The following is a 16,971-nucleotide window of genomic DNA, read 5'->3' on the forward strand; positions in this document are numbered from 1 at the left end:
TCGTTAAAACGATCGTCAATTCTTGAATCTATCCAAGTTACAACGAAACTTGAAATTCCAAAGTTTAAAATCACGGGCGCACAAAGTTCTCCTAAGAAACTTGTCCTGATCAACTCTGATTTCAATGGATAACATTAAAAAAATGTGTGTGACTGACACCTGTCCAGGCATAATTGGAGATGATGATGCTTGGACTCGGAGAGGGACGGCATATAAATGAATGAATGAATGAATGAATGAATGAATGAACAAACAAACAAACAAATAATAAATATAATAATAATAATAATAATTAGTAGTAGTAGTAGTAGTAGTTAGGCTATATTAAGTACACAGGATGCATCTCTCACCAGAATATATAGATAATCGTGTTATAATATTCACAACAGAGCCAGTTTGGTCTAATGGTTAAGGCACCAAGCTAGAAAGCTGGAGACTGGTGAGTTCAAGTCCTCCCTTAGCTATCAAAGTCAGCTGGGTGGCTCTGAGCCAATCAGCAGGAGACGGAGCATTCTAATCCCGCCTTGCGCATAAAAACCAGCTGGATGATTCTGAGCCAATCACCAGGAGATGGAATATTCCAATCCCATTTCTGGCATGAAAGCCAGTTGGAGGACTCTGAGCCAATCACCAGGAGACAGATAATTCTACTCCCGCCTTAGGCATGAAAGCCAGTTGGAGGACTCTGAGCCAATCAGCAGGAGACAGATAATTCTATTCCCGCCTTAGGCATGAAAGCCAGTTGGGTGTCTCTGAGCCAATCACCAGAAGACAGATAATTCTACTCCCGCCTTAGGCATGAAAGCCAGTTGGATGACTCTGAGCCAATCACCAGGAGACAGATAATTCTACTCCCGCCTTAGGCATGAAAGCCAGTTGGAGGACTCTGAGCCAATCATCAGGAAACAGAGAGTTCTACACCCGCCTTAGGCATGAAAGACAGCTGGGTGACTCTGGACCAGGGGTAGGCAAAGTTGGCTCTTCTATGAGGTATGGACTTCAACTCCCAGAATTCCTGAGTCAAACATGTTAGCTCAGGAATTCTGGGAGTTGAAGTCCCCACGTCATAGAAGAACCAACTTTGCCAACCCCTGCCTCAGCCCAACCCACCTCACAGGGTCATTGTAGTAAAATCAGAGGGAGGAAGGAGCATTTAGTATTTTAGTCTCCTTCATAATAAAGGCAGGACATTGTGCCCAGTTGCTAGACGTTTTTATCTTTGTTTTGCTTTTTACATTTTTGTTTTATTGTATGCTAGAGACACCTGAAAGAAGTGGAGCTGTATAAAACTAAGTAAACAAATAAAATTGAATTAGAACAAGTGATATTTTCATGAGACTTTAACCATTCAGGCCTGTCAGATTTAATGCTATTAAAATCAAATTTTACCTCAAGTAAGATGTCCGTAAAATGAAAATAAACACTAGTAGTAATGAAGGACCTCAGAACTCTTAACTTAATTTAATTAATTTGACTTCTATGCCGGCAAATCCCAAATCTTAGATATAAACAAACAGTTTCCAGGTTAAACTGAAATTAACAATAGACTTTTTTTTTTAAAAAAAGTAGATTTCCCTATCTGTTCTTATTTTTACCGCTAGGCTGCCAAACAATAAAATATTGTATTGGTATAAATCTATATATGTATAGTTTACTGCACTTGGTAAGTCACATATGTGAAAATAAACTTTTTATATATATATATATATATATATTTTTATTGGTTTATTTACTAAATTAACAACAAACAAAAAATAATTAAAAGAAGACGTGCCCATCACCAATAAAAACCCCACCACCATTTAGGGGGTAAAATTATTTACAATAAGTTTCAATTTCTTCCTTAGCTCCGGTTTACATTTCTTTACATACAAAAAGTGATTGGAATTTCTTTTTCACATTGTCGTCATTAATTCTACTTAAGATATAATTCTTCACCTTATTCCATCGTGCCATCAGCTTCTCCAATTTATTTTCATCAGTTATTTAATCTTATTTCCATAATTTCGAAGTGGATGTGGTCCACCATGTACCAGTACCTGTTCTGTCTGAGTCACTCCGGAAGCCAATACCAACCCAAAAAGAGAATCCAGACACACCGATAAAAGGCAAAGGCAGTTTATGAAATTCAAGAAAAACACAGGTAACAGAAAATGTCCTTACAAACAGGAAAACGCTGTATCTTCAAATATATCCACGAAGACAAACGTCCATGGCAGCAATACAGGATTCTTGCTGCCAAGATGAGGCTGTAGATAGCAGACCTACACCTCCCACGGGTATTCCAAACTGCTGGGCCACAAGCCAGGAACAGAGACGCCGAGAACAAAGCAGGACACCGTAACTCCAACTGATAACACTCCACATGGCTTCAAGGGCTTGCCTGCCTTTTAAACCCTGCTAAGGAGGACCACACCCAAGCCCAGCTGTTCCTAATTCAGTGCTGATAATACTTCTTTAATTGCTCCTTTCTCTCATCTGAACATCTGTCGCATGTCAATGAGGGCTTGAGCTTCATCACCTAATGACTCCAAGCTACTGGCTGGGGAGAGCGCCCCTCCCCCGGGCTCTCATGCTGTACTCCTTCATCCCATTCCTGACTTTCCTCTCCCCCGTCCGACTGTTCAGCCCCCTCCTCTTCGCTGTCATCCTCCTCCGGGCATGGAGCCAGCAGACACAGCCGGTCCCTGAGCAGCCTCAGGCTGAACCACGACAGTACCAATTCTGGATTGTCCATTTATTGCTATCCTTCCACCCTAATGCCACTACTGCTTGAGCACTTTCCAAAGCTGCTGTTTTGATTTCTTTAAATTCTCGTAATTCCCCATATTTAACTAGTATTGCTAATTCTTTTGTAATTATCCAATTAATGTTTAGCATATTATTTATTTCATTCTGTACTTCCTTCCAAAATTTTTGAACTTCAACACATTCCCAGAGCATGTGCATAAAAATTCCTTTTATTTGGCAACCATGCCATGTGAAAAATAAACTTTAATCCTTAGAAAATCAGTGCTTGTTCCCATCATTGGAAAAGATCTAAGAATTGGTATTTCAAAACAACAGTGCTTATAGTTAATTTGCAATTTTAATGACTATGGTGAGAAAAAAAAACCCAGTTTTATTATCTGCCCTAGCAGCAACCTTTGGACACACACACACACAACTACACAAAAGTACACGCATCTAAACATATATGTGTTCAGGAGGGCAGTAGACAGGCTCTTCGTTGCCATGGCAACCAATCCTTTCCAAGACCGGTAATGCAACTTTACAATTTAGTCCATCAATGACACATGTCACTTCATACGCGGCTGCCAAACGGATTTGCTTTGGCAGAGTATATTTATATTCCACGACGTCATGAACCGGAGAGATTGAAAGACAATAAACTAAACATATCTTATGGGGGAACATCTTCTTTTTTCTTTCTTAAACTTTTCTATCTTTCTCCTGCTCCTTGAAACTTTGCGCATAAAATACATTTTTTGGGGAGGTTTAGTAGGCTGAGAAGAATCTATTACTTGAAAAGGAATGAATTATAACAAACATTTTCTGGCTCTTTTTCAGTCAAAGCAAAAAACAAACAAACCCTCCACCTTGTATTGTTAAAATTATTTTCATATATCTCTAATTGCATTGCAGAGTCCTTGGAGAGAGGTGGCATACAAATCTAATTAATAATAATAATAATATTATTATTATTATTATTATTATTATTATTTTCAAACATGGTTTGAAAATTACCAGTTATTAAGATGCCAGAAAGTATTCCGACATTCAGATTTGTACAATTCTCTGAAAGCTTTGAAATACAGTGTTCCCTCGATTTTCGTGGGGGATGCGTTCCGAGACCGCCCGCGAAAGTTGAATTTCCGCAAAGTAGAGATGCGAAAGTAAATACACTATTTTAGGCTCTGAACAGTATCCCAAGCCTTCCCTTAACACTTTAAACCCCTAAATTACAATTTTCCATTCCTCCAGCAACCATTCAGATTATTACTCGCCATGTTTATTTATTAAAGTTTATTTAAAAAAATATTTATTAAAGGCAGACGGAAGTTTGGCAATGACATATGATGTCATCGGGCGGGAAAAACCATGCTATAGGGGAAAAACCCGCAAAGTATTTTTTAATTAATATTTTTGAAAAACCGTGGTATAGACTTTTCGCGAAGTTCGAACCAGCGAATATCGAGGGAACACTGTATTACATTTCTATGAGCATATTCAACTGGGTGGGGCAGTGGCCTAGAGCAGTGGTTCTCAACTTGGGGGTCGGGACCCCTTTGGGGGTCAAACGGCCGCTTCACAGGGGTCACCTAAGACCAGGGGAAGAGACAAATTTCCCATGGCGTTAGGAACTAAAGTTTCTATTCTGGCGCCTTGGAACGTATTTTTACAATCCGACCGTTTACAGTGGGGGCGTCCCTCTGACCTTCCTGCCAATCAGCTTCGAGCTCTAAATTGGCGCTGGAACTATATTAAGGGGTCGTGGCATTAGAAAGGTTGAGAACCACCATTAGAAGGAATCACCATCTACACATCTTATTGCAACTGTTAATGGCTTGCAACCTTCCTGGTTCTTTCTATGCACTGATCATTTGATTTCTTTAAAAAAATAAATATTTATTTATTTTTAAATTTCTGCATAAGGCCAGCCCTATCATCTGCTAGTGAGGAGGGAAAACTGCAGAGCGCTAGTAATTTGTGGGAAGATACTGTATTTTTTGGAATATAAGATGCATCAGAGTATAAGTCTTCGGAGAGGGGTGGCATACAAATCTAATAAATTGAATTGAATTGAATTGAATAAGACGCACCTTACTTTGGGGGGAGGAAGATAGGGAAAATAATCTGCTTATCAGATATTCATCTGGCTAACATCCTTAATCTGGTCAGCTTCAGCACATTATTTTATCCCCTGGTTGGGGTTTTTAAAAAAAACTTATTTGGAGAGAGTAACAATGAAAGAGCTTGCAAGCCAGTAAGAGCTGGGAACATCACTAACACCTAGTTAGGGCTGGAAAGAAACTTACTCAGAGCAAGTTAGACTAAAGAAAAAAAACCCTGCAAAGATTTAGGGCTTGGAAAAAATTCTTCGCAGAGAGAAACAATGAAAGAGCCTGCAAGGTAAGAGCTGGGAAGGTTGTTAGCAGCTAGTTGGGGCTGGAAAAAAAAGCTACATTCAAAGTATAAGATGCACCCAAACTATCAGCCTCCTTTGGGGAGGAAAAAGGGGCATTTTATTGTTGTGGTTGGCTCTGCCCCAGCTCCTGCCCCATGGAATGTGGAGGTGGATGTAGGGGAAACATCCACATGCCACAGGCCAGTTTTGCTCCCGATAGAATCTCCCGACGAAGGCTCCTCTGACGAAGGAAGCGTGAGTGACAGGGAAGAGGGGAGTTTGGCAGACAGCCCAGGAGGAGATCAATCATCCTTATCATCCCTGGATTCTGAACAAGAACTTATGACAGATCCACGCATGTGTAGAGTGATGCAAAGGAGAGAACAACTGAAGGATTATTACAGGAGATAAGTGAGGCCACCTGTGGTTGGGTGGGGCTGCTGTAATTAGTGCTACAGATAAAAGAGCAGCGTGCTGGTTTAGCCTCGTGGCAGTTTATCTGATTCATAGTTTCTTGCTGTTCAAGATTGTGTGTGGACTTTCTGGACTTTAGAATTGGACTCAATTTCCCAGTTATTGGGTGAGAAATTGGATTGCATTTAACCTGTGCCTTGTGTGTACCAGAAAATCCCTTTGACATTTAAAAAGGGGAGCTGTTTCTGTTTTTCTGTTGATAAAGACTTTTGGTTTTCCTTTTATGTGTGGTGTGTGTCTTTCTGGACTAATTACCCTGTAATTGCGGGCAGTTGGGACACGCCGGCAGAACACTTATACTCCAAAAAATACCATAATTAAGGCAACTCAGATATCTTTTCCATCCCGTACAGATTGAGTTGTAAGGCTTAAGGTGTATTCAGAAATGAGACTATGTTAAAAATGTACCGCAAAAATTAGTTAGGCTACCTGGAGTGAGTTAGCAAGTGAGCAATTCATTTGTGCAGGGGCGAAACATAGAAACATAGAAGACTGACGGCAGAAAAAGACCTCATGGTCCATCTAGTCTGCCCTTATACTATTTCCTGTATTTTATCTTAGGATGGATATGTGTTTATCCCAGGCATGTTTAAATTCAGTTACTGTGGATTTATCTACCACGTCTGCTGTAGGTTTGTTCCAAGGATCTACTACTCTTTCAGTAAAATAATATTTTCTCATGTTGCCTTTGATCGAAAGAAGCGAAAGATTCTTTTTGGATCTGGCTGCAGTACAGCGGAGTTATAAACTAAAATCCGGTAGCAGGAGATTACTTTAAGGTCCCTACAATAGATCGGTAGATTATGGAGTACTGCATACAACTTGCTCCAAAGGATTCTCTCTTATCTACCGCCGGATGTCGGTCCATTCAGAATCTGGTGTGTAAAATGGACATCAATTTATGCACACCTCCAATCCGAAGTGGTTTGTCTTTGGTCTGGCAAGGCCTGATAACGTTTTATTTACGAGTGAAATGTTCCTTTTCTTTCTTTCTGCCTCTTTTTTTAATCTACTATATAGAGGAGTCAACTTAATGAATTTAATTGGAGGGCTATTCTGCTAAGCAATAACCTTTATACACTTGTTTTATTATGCAGTACTGTATATCAACCTCTCTTTGGGGATAAAAGGGCTATTTCTAAATACAATTAAGCATCATTATTACAGAAGACATAAATTCAACACTACCAACCATCTCTACCCATATTACGTCAGTTTCATAAATTTGACTATATGGCAGTTCTATTTTTTTTTTCTACAGCATTTAATTCTCTATTAGTAAAGTAAAATTTGAAATAAATCTTAACCAGGACATTAGGTAAAAAAAACAAAGAACTATTAAGATTGTTGACATGCTTTCTCTCCCACACATATGTGTTATTTTTTCTTATTGCTTTTTAGTGTTATTTTAATTTATAGCTTTAAATTATTTAATTTATCTAGCTATATTAATTGGATTTTAAAGATATGTATATTGCATATTGTTTCGATATGTTGTGAGTCCTAGGAGAGGGGCGGCATACAAATCCAAATAATAATAATAATAATAATAATAATAATAATAATAATAATAATAATAATACTTGAAACAGTACAATTCATCTGTATATTTATTTATGATGCTTCAACTGTTACCTAAGCTCCTTAGCGCCCTCTGACGGATGACAATAAATATGATTATTTAATACTGAACTTTTAAAAAGATTAATTAGTACATTTTTTTCTACTGGCAAAAAAATAAAAATACAAAAGGAAATTCCAGTTTCAGAATCCCAAAGATTAAAAAACACAATGTTTTATACTGCTCCAAAAAATAAAGGGAACATTTAAACAACTCAATATAACTCCAAGTAAATCAAACTTCGGTGAAATCAAACCATCCACTTAGGAAGCAACACTGATTGACATTCAAATTCACATGCTATTGTGCATATTCAACTTTGTACAAAACAAAATATTCAATGAGAATATTTCATTCATTCAGATTTAGGATGTGTTGTTTGAGTGTTCCCTTTATTTTTTTTGAGCAGTGTATATTATTTCTGTACTTATATTCTAAAGTCCCACTGAATGATAACATTAATCACCTTTGGGTATCAGGATCCTAGGCAATTCCCATTCACAGAACAGACTATTAATACAGTTAGTCCTCAACATACGATGGAAAACTGAGTCCAACTTATGACTTTTCTCACCACATTTGTTAAGTGACCCGCTGCAGATCTTAAGTTAGTAACATGTAACGACTAAACAATGTCGTCTGGCGGGACCCAGGGGAAGAGCCTTCTCTGTGGCGGCCCTGACCCTCTGGAACCAGCTCCCCGCAGAGATTAGGATTGCCACCATCCTCCTTGCCTTTCGTAAACTCCTTAAAACCCACCTCTGCCTCACTAGCCTCACTAATGACCACAGCCCCACCCAACCACAGGTGGCCTCATTTCCTTTGATAATAATCTCTCAGTTGTTGCTGCCTATGCATCGCTCTCCGCATGCGTGACTGTATCATTAACTCTTGTTCTGAATCCAAGGAGGAGCTAGATAATTGATCTCCTTCTGAGCTGTCTGCCCCACTCTCCTCCTCACTGTCACTCATGTCTTCTTGGTCAGAGGAGCCTTCATCAGCAGATTCCACCGGGGGCAAAACAGGCCTGCAGCATGTGGATGTCTCCCCCACATCCACAGTCCTTGGGGCAGGAGCTGGGCCAGAGCTAACCACAACAGAAAGATAACTGTCATCCTCAGGTATTTCCAGAGGGGTAAAGCTCAAGGTTTTTATTCACTTCTTCGTTCCTTAACGTTGTTCACATTGAGTGAATGGTACATCTTCAGAACCAATACCAGCAACGGCTTGGTTGGTTCTATCTCTCCCATTCTAAACAATACAGTGATACCTTGTTTTACGAACTTAATTGGTTCCGGGACGAGGTTCGTAAGGTGAAAAGTTTGTAAGACGAAACAATAGGAATCAAAGGGAAAGCGATTAATGCGTGCAAACCCAAAACTCACCCCTTTTGCCAGCTGAAGAGCCCGTTTTTGCGCTGCTGGGATTCCCCTAAGGCTCCCCTCCATGGGAAACCCCACCTCCGGACTTCCGCGTTTTTACGATGCTGCGGTTTCGCTGAGGCTCCCCTTGCTGGGAAACCCGACCTCCGGACTTCCGTTGCCAGCAAAGCACCCATCCCAGCAGCGCAAAAATGGGCGCTTCACTGGCAACGGAAGCCTGAAGGTGGGGTTTCCCAGCGAGGGGAGCCTTCGGCTGGCAACGGAAGTCCGGAGGCAGGGCATCCCAGCGGACTTCCGTTGCCAGCAAAGCGCCCATAAGTCTGGAGGAGGGGTTTCCCACGGAGGGGAGCCTCAGGGGAATCCCAGCAGCGCAAAAATGGGCGCTTCACTGGCAACGGAAGCCCGGAGGTGGGGTTTCCCAGCAAGGGGAGCCTTTGGCTGGCAACGGAAGTCCGGAGGCGGGGCATCCCAGCGGCGGCGGCTTGGGTTTGTAAGGTGAAAATAGTTCTGAAGAAGAGGCAAAAAAAATCTTAAACCCCGGGTTCGTATCTCGAAAGTTTCGTATGACGAGGGGTTCATAAGATGAGATATCACTGTAGTTGAAAAATTATATCTTCCCTTTTGCATGACTATTGTTGATACCGTTAGCTCTACCAAAAGATTAAGGTGAGATTTCTTCCAAATTAATTCCTTGCTACCTGGCTTAATCCGAGTGCAAAGCTTTGGTTTCCAAAACTCAGGATTCTCCGATTTTTGTTTTTAAGGTTCCTGTGACTCATTTGTACAAACATGTAAATTTGTCTCCTACTACGTCAAGCAAGGTGAAAAACTTGACAAAATACAGCTGAATCCAAATCCTTACATAACGTTGCCTTTGTAGCTTGTAGGAAACCAGCTAATTTCCAAGGCAGGCACGTCATTTTAATTCAGCATTATATATTGATTTTTTTTTTACAATAGTTCGCTTCCCTCTTAGTTTCCTGCCTTGGATAGTCTGTCTGTCTGTCTCTCTCTCTGCATTGACTGTTTCCCCTGTAGCCATCCATCAGATTCTCCATTTTAAAGTATTTTGACATTGCAATTAACTACTAGACGAGTCATGTTGGACTGGTGACTGTGTCGTTTTCCCCAAAGATCAATAACCGACCAAAATATGAGGTTCTCGTTTTTTCTTTCTCTCTCTCTCTCTTCTCAAACAAAGTCATTATGAAGACTTCTTTCCTCCTTCTGTTCATTCTGCCTCTCTAATCCGTTTGGATCCGCATTTCAATTTCTCCGAATTTGGCGTGTGCCAACCCCATTATCTTGTCACGTCCGTGTTAAACCTTATTTAATAAATGCTATTTTCTTCATTCCCGTCTCATTTCTTCTAGGGTTCTTAGAAATCATAGCATGCCGATGTACAACGGTGCGCAGAGTTTTGAATTTTTACCAAAGAGGTAGGCCTCAAATTACATAGGTACGTTTAATGGCCGTTTGACGTCACATTAGAGAAACATCTTTCAGCTGTGGCGAGGGGGGGGCGTTTGCCCAGGTTCGCATGGTGCACCAGTTGCGGCCCTATCTGGACCGGGACTCACTGCTCACAGTCACTCATGCCCTCATCACCTCGAGGTTCGACTACTGTAATGCTCTCTACATGGGGCTACCTTTGAAAAGTGTTCGGAAACTTCAGATCGTGCAGAATGCAGCTGCGAGAGCAATCATGGGCTTCCCTAGGTATGCCCATGTTACACCAACACTCCGCAGTCTGCATTGGTTGCCAATCAATTTCCGGTCACAATTCAAAGTATTGGTCATGACCTATAAAGCCCTTCATGGCACCGGACCAGAATATCTCCGGGACCGCCTTCTGCCGCACGAATCCCAGCGACCAGTTAGGTCCCACAGAGTTGGCCTTCTCTGGGTCCCGTCGACTAAGCAATGTCGTTTGGTGGGACCCAGGAGAAGAGCCTTCTCTGTGGTGGCCCCGACCCTCTGGAACCAGCTCCCCCCAGATATCAGAGTTGCCCCCACCCTCCTTGCCTTTCGCAAGCTCCTTAAAACCCACCTCTGTTGTCTGTTCTCTTCCCCCTAGGCTTATAGAATTTATACATGGTATGCTTGTATGTATGAGTGGTTTTTTAAATTGGGGTTTTTTAGATTGTTTTTAACATTAGATTTGTTTACATTGTCTTTTTATATTGTTGTTAGCCGCCCCGAGTCTTCGGAGAGGGGCGGCATACAAATCTAATAAATAATAATAATAATAATAATAATAATAATAATAATAATAATGGCGCTGAAAAAACCCTACTTATGACCATTTTTCACACGTATAAGCGTTGTTAACCACCCCATGGTCACAAAATCAAAATTCAGACATTTGGCAAACTGATTCATACTTATGACAGTTGCGGTGTGATCCCCTTTTACGACCTTCTGAAAAGCAAACTCAGATTCACTTAACAAGTGGTGATTTGTTTAACCACTGCAGCAAGAAAGGTCGTACCGTGGGGCCACACGTAATATGTATCTTACTTAACAACCTAAATTTTGGGCCCAATGGTGGTGGTTAAGTCAAGGACTACCCATACTGTAAATATAGATTCAGCTTGTTCATTGTGGAGCTACTTCAATAAAGATTAATTGATGATGCTTCGCTTCCACCATGACTAATTTATCCCACGGGTTTCAGGTACAGTGGTACCTCTACCTACAAACGCCTCTACTTAAGAACTTTTCTAGATAAGAACCGGATGTTCAAGATTTTTTTGCCTCTTCTCAAGAACCATTTTCCACTTGCAAACCCGAGCCTCCGAAACTGTAACCGGAAAAGGCAGGGAGAAGCCTCCGTGGGGCCTCTCTAGGAATCTCCTGGGAGGAAACAGGGCCGGAAAAGGTGGGGAGAAGCCTCTGTGGGGCCTCTCTAGGAATCTCCTGGGAGGAAACAGGGCCAGAAAAGGCAGGGAGAAGCCTCCGTGGGGCCTCTCTAGGAATCTCCTGGGAGGAAACAGGGCCAGAAAAGGCGGGGAGAAGCCTCTGTGGGGCCTCTCTAGGAATCTCCTGGGAGGAAACAGGGCCGGAAAAGGTGGGGAGAAGCCTCTGTGGGGCCTCTCTAGGAATCTCCCAGGAGGAAACAGTGGGGCCATAAATCAAGGAATAACTGTGCAGAATAACAACGAATGAATATATGTGAGGTTTCTACTCTACAGAGTATGCCTACCAACTCAGCTTTCAACTAATTGCAGACAGATGCTACAATCCTAATTTTGAGAGATCAAATCTAAGTTATTCTTAGAGCAAAGAAATTGCAATTTTTTAAAAAAATTAACAAGGTGCCTGTGATCCACTAAATTAGAGCTTGTCAACTTTTCTGGCTTGTCCATGATTCATTTCAGCCCTATGCCGGCTTAATGATTGTTTCTAAGACATAAATATCCAGAGAGAATATTCACTGGGTTAAAATGTCTTGAAATGGTTTAATAAAGATGTATCTTCGTCCACCTTTAATAAATATTTTTTTAATAAACTTAATAAATAAACATGGTGAGTAATGATCTAAATGGTTGCTAAGGGAATAGGAAATTGTAATTTAGGGGTTTAAAGTGTTAAGGGAAGGCTTGTGATACTGTTCATAGCCAAAAATAGTGTATTTACTTCTGCATCTCTACTTCGCGGAAATTCGACTTTCGCGGGCGATCTCGGAACGCATCCCCCGCGAAAATCAAGGGAACACTGTACATGGTACTGATACATATGGATCACCAGACCGTTGGGAATACTGCAACGAACGGTCATAAGTGTAAAAAACGGTCACAACTTGCTTTTTTCAGGGTCGTTCTAACTTCAGTCCCTAAGCAAAGGCGTGTAAGTGGAGAACTCTTGCCTGTACTCATTCCTTTTGCTTCCAAAAGATTTTGAATATAGAGGCGACAATTATTTGAATACTTTTTAATCCTTTTTTTCTTTAATTTTTTTATTGTGGTTGTTAAAACAAATACAAAAGCTAAAAAGAACAATAACAAAACACCCGGGCATCTGTAGATTTTACATTTCTGTACCATCGGCATGAAAAAATTTCAATGCACAAACGTCCGTCCATCAGGTTACTAATGCATCACAGTAATAGTCAAACATTTAAATTTCTGATTGACAGCTCGTTCCGAGCAGAACAAACGGGAGCCTTCGTTAATAATGGACCGTCACTCACAAAATGGCAGTTAAGAAGTTCTCTCAAAGTTTCCCATCTCCCATCCTCCCCCTTCTTAATAGAAACGACTGGACTGACAGGAGATAAATCAAACCCAAAATCAAATCAGTGCGATTGGAAAGACGGGTCTAGTCCCGCGCAGTCTATAGAGGAGCCAACTGAATTACTAATGAAATTCTCTTTGTCGGAAGCAGACGAAAAGGAATATATTAAAGAGAGAGAGAGAGAGAGACAGGTGACAAACACAACAGAAAAACACATAGAAATATAGAAACATAGAAGACTGATGGCAGAAAAAGACCTCATGGTTCATCTAGTCTGTCCTTATACTATTTTTTGTGTTTTATCTTAGGATGGATATATGTTTATCCCAGGCATGTTTAAGTTACTGTGGATTTATCTACCACATCTGCTGGAAGTTTGTTCCAAGGATCTACTACTCTTTCAGTGAAATAATATTTTCTCACATTGCTTTTGATCTTTCCCCCAACTAACTTCAGATTGTGTCCCCTTGTTCTTGTGTTCCTTTTCCTATTAAAAACACTTCCCTCCTGGACCTTATTTAACCCTTTAACATATCTAAATGTTTCAATCATGTCCCCCCTTTTCCTTCTGTCCTCCAGACTATACAGATTGAGTTCATGAAGTCTTTCCTGATACGTTTTATGCTGAAGACCTTCCACCATTCTTGTAGCCCGTCTTTGGACCCGTTCAATTTTGTCAATATCTTTTTGTAGGTGAGGTCTCCAGAACTGAACACAGTATTATTCCAAATGTGGTCTCACCAGCGCTCTATATAAGGGGATCACAATCTCCATCTTCCTTCTTGTTATACCTCTAGCTATGCAGCCAAGCATCCTACTTGCTTTTCCTACTGCCCGACCACACATAGACAAAGAAGCATCCGTAACAGAAGGACCAACGAGAAGCAGTCGTAACAATTCATTTCCCTGAAAATAAGCCCTCCCCGAAAATATTTAAATGCATGCGCAAACGGTCCCCGCCAGACCATCCCAGTAGGAAAAATGGAGATGCGTGTTCCGGCTCGGGATTTGGCTTCTGCGCATGCGAGATTTCGCCGATTTTGGGGTATAATTTTTTTCTTTATTTTTCTTCCAACATACAATAAAACAGCACGAGCAATAAAAAACAGAGAATCAATGCTTGAAATAATAATTAATGATATTTCTTTGATGCGTTAAACATTCAGAGGAAAAAAACCCGCTAATAATACTTTCAATATGTACTTTTTATCCTCTTCTTTGCTCATTAAAATCAATGAAAAAAAGAAAACATCTGGGAGGAAAAACTCAACCATGTTCAGATCCCTGAACATGGAATCCACCAAAGATTTACTGGTCGTCCTCTTGCTCCTCCCTACAAACTCCCTCCTTCCTATAGCACTGATGGTGTTACCTAGCTGGGTTATGAAACATCTGCAAGAGGAAACCCCCCCCCCCAGCTTGGAAAAGCACCAAGCACCCACCAAGCTGGCAGAGGGTGGGTATCATAACCACCACCACCCCTTCCAGAATTGATCTGGAAGGGACCTTAGAGATCTTTTAGCCCAACCCCTTGCACAAGCAGAAGACATCACACTATTTCAGACAAGTAGCTGCCCCGTTTTATCTTCAAAACCCCCAGCGATGGAGCAGCTGCAACTTCTGGAGGCAAGCAGTTCCTCTGGTTAATTGATAAAAAATTCCAAATTTTCCCAATTACTCCGTCGTTAAGAAACTGCTTATTGCTTCATTAAGAATTGTTAATTGCTTCCAACTGTTAGTTGGCTTATTGCTAGCAATTGTTAACTGTTTAATTAACCGATTGTTAACCATTATTAGCCAGTTCGTTAACCATTATTAAGTGGTTTGTTATTTACTATTAAATAATAGAAATAATACCATTAACTGGTTCATTAACCACTATTAGCAGGTTCATTAGCCATTATTAATTGGTCCATTATTTACCATTAAATAATAGAAATAACAACATTTAAGGACCCAGATTGTTTGGGACAATATGCTGATTCTGTAAACCGCTTAGAGAGGGCTGTAAAAGCACTATGAAGCGGTATATAAGTCTAAATGCTATGGCTATTAACCCCTTCATTAACCATTAGTAACTGATTCATTAGTCATTAACTGATTCATTATTGACCATTAAATAGAAATATCATTAACTGGTTCATTAATCATTATTAGCTGGTTCATTATTTATCATTAAATAGAAATAATACCATTAACTGGTTCATTAATCATTATTAGCTGGTTCATTATTTACCATTAAATAGAAATAATATCATTAACCTGTTCATTAACCATTATTAATTGGTTCATTGTTTACCATTAAATAGAAATAATACATTAACCAGTTCATTAGCAATTATTTGCTTGTTCATTAAGCATTAACTGGTTCATTAAGCATTATTAACCCGTTCATTATTTACCATTAAATTGTAGAAATAACATCATTAATTGCTTGATTAACCATTAGTAACTGATTCATTAGCCATTACTAACTGGTCCATTATTTAACATTAAATCATAGAAATAATACCATCAACCGGTTCATTAGCCATTATTAACTGGTCCATTATTTAACATTAAATCATAGAAACAATACCATTAATCGGTTCATGAACCATTACTAACTGATTCACTAGCCATTATTAACTGATTCATCAGCTATTAATTAACTGGTCCATTATTGACTATTAAATAATAGAAATAATACCATCAACCGGTTCATTAGCCATTATTAACTGGTTCATTATTTACCATGAAATAACAGAAATGATACTATTAACCGGTCCACTAACGGATTCATTAACCATCATTTATTTATTTATTGGATTTGTATGCCGCCCCTCTCCATTAGGCTTTTCCATTATTTAATCCAGTGTTTCCCAACCTTGGCCACTTGAAGACATCTGGACTTCAACTCCCAGAATTCCCCAGCCAGCGAATGCTGGCTGGGGAATTCTGGGAATTGAAGTCCAAATACCTTCAAAGTGGCCAAGGTTGGGAAGCACTGATTTTTAATCTACCTACCGATGCCGATCCCGACCACCAGGCGGCCCCCGAGCAGCGTCTCCTTGTCGGGCGCGGCGGCCAGGACGACGGCGCCGGCGGTGAAGACCAGGCTGGCCAGGAGGATGCAGGCTCGCCGTCCCCACCAGCCGTTCAGCAGCCCGCCCAGCAGCGCGGCCAGGGCGGCGGCGGCCACGGTGCCGGAGACGAGCAGCTCCTGCCAGACGGTGTCCAAGCGCAGCTCCTTCTTGAGCAGCAGCAGAGCCCCGGACACCACGCCCGTGTCGTAGCCGAAGAGGAAGCCGCCCAGCGCCGAGAAAGCCGAAGCCACGTACACGAAAGGCGCCGGCTCATCCTGCTGGAACTGGCGCCGGGCCGCCCGCTCCAGATCGTCCGAGCGGCCGCCGACGGTGGAAGAAGCCAGGCTGGAACAAGACTCGGCGGCCGCGATCAGGCTCCGCTCGCCCAAGGCGGGCGCCGAGGGCGGCGGAGGCGGCGGCTGCCGGCGCCGCTTCTCCCCCATCAGGTTGCTGAGGCTCCGCAGCGTATATTCGACGTTGGCCTTGCGGGACATCTCCTGCCTTCGCCGCAGCAGCTACCTTTCATGCTCCGGACTGAAGCGGAGCGGCAGCATCACGGCGTCCGCTCACCTCCGAGGGCGCCGCCCTCTCACGCCCGGAGGGGTGGAGCGGAGGAGGAAATAAAAAGGCGGCGCGGGAGGCGATTGGTTGGGCTGGTTAGGGGCGGAGCGGAAGGAGGGGCCAAGAGGGCGGGGTTTTGGTCTCCTCCTTCTCCTCCACCTCCTCCCTCTCACAAAAAGGCGGCGCGGGAGGCGAGTGGTCGGGCTGGTTAGAGGCGGGGCTTTGGTCTCCTCCTCTACCTCCTCCCTCTCACTAAAAGGCACCGCGGGAGGCGATTGCTCGGGCCGCTTGGGGGCGTGGCCGGGGGAGGAGCCAAGCAGGTGGGGCTTTGGTCTCTTCCCCCTCCTCCCCCTCCTCCGAGTTTGGGGGGGGGAAATATAACATCGGTCTCGCAATTGTGTCGATTGTTTTTTTTCTTTCTCCGCGCGCGGCTGTGGTTGTCGTTGTGGTGGTTCCGTCCTTTCGGAGATGGTGGAGACAGGCGGCGAATGAATCGTAAACGGG

The 16,971-nt window shown here is 42.0% G+C and overlaps 1 protein-coding gene across 1 annotated transcript in view; it reads right to left on the reverse strand.

The window, feature by feature from the left end:
* SLC2A13 (solute carrier family 2 member 13) overlaps positions 1-16,503 on the reverse strand; it is a 77,468-nt gene extending 60,965 nt beyond the window's left edge. The window contains exon 1 of the mRNA XM_070755155.1: positions 15,848-16,503. Coding sequence (XP_070611256.1) covers positions 15,848-16,400 — 553 coding nt within the window. The 5' untranslated portion in view covers positions 16,401-16,503. The remainder of the gene's footprint in view (positions 1-15,847) is intronic.
* Positions 16,504-16,971: the final 468 nt, after the last annotated feature.

Source organism: Erythrolamprus reginae, chromosome 6 (assembly GCF_031021105.1).
Source record: "Erythrolamprus reginae isolate rEryReg1 chromosome 6, rEryReg1.hap1, whole genome shotgun sequence".
Lineage (NCBI taxonomy): Eukaryota > Metazoa > Chordata > Lepidosauria > Squamata > Dipsadidae > Erythrolamprus > Erythrolamprus reginae.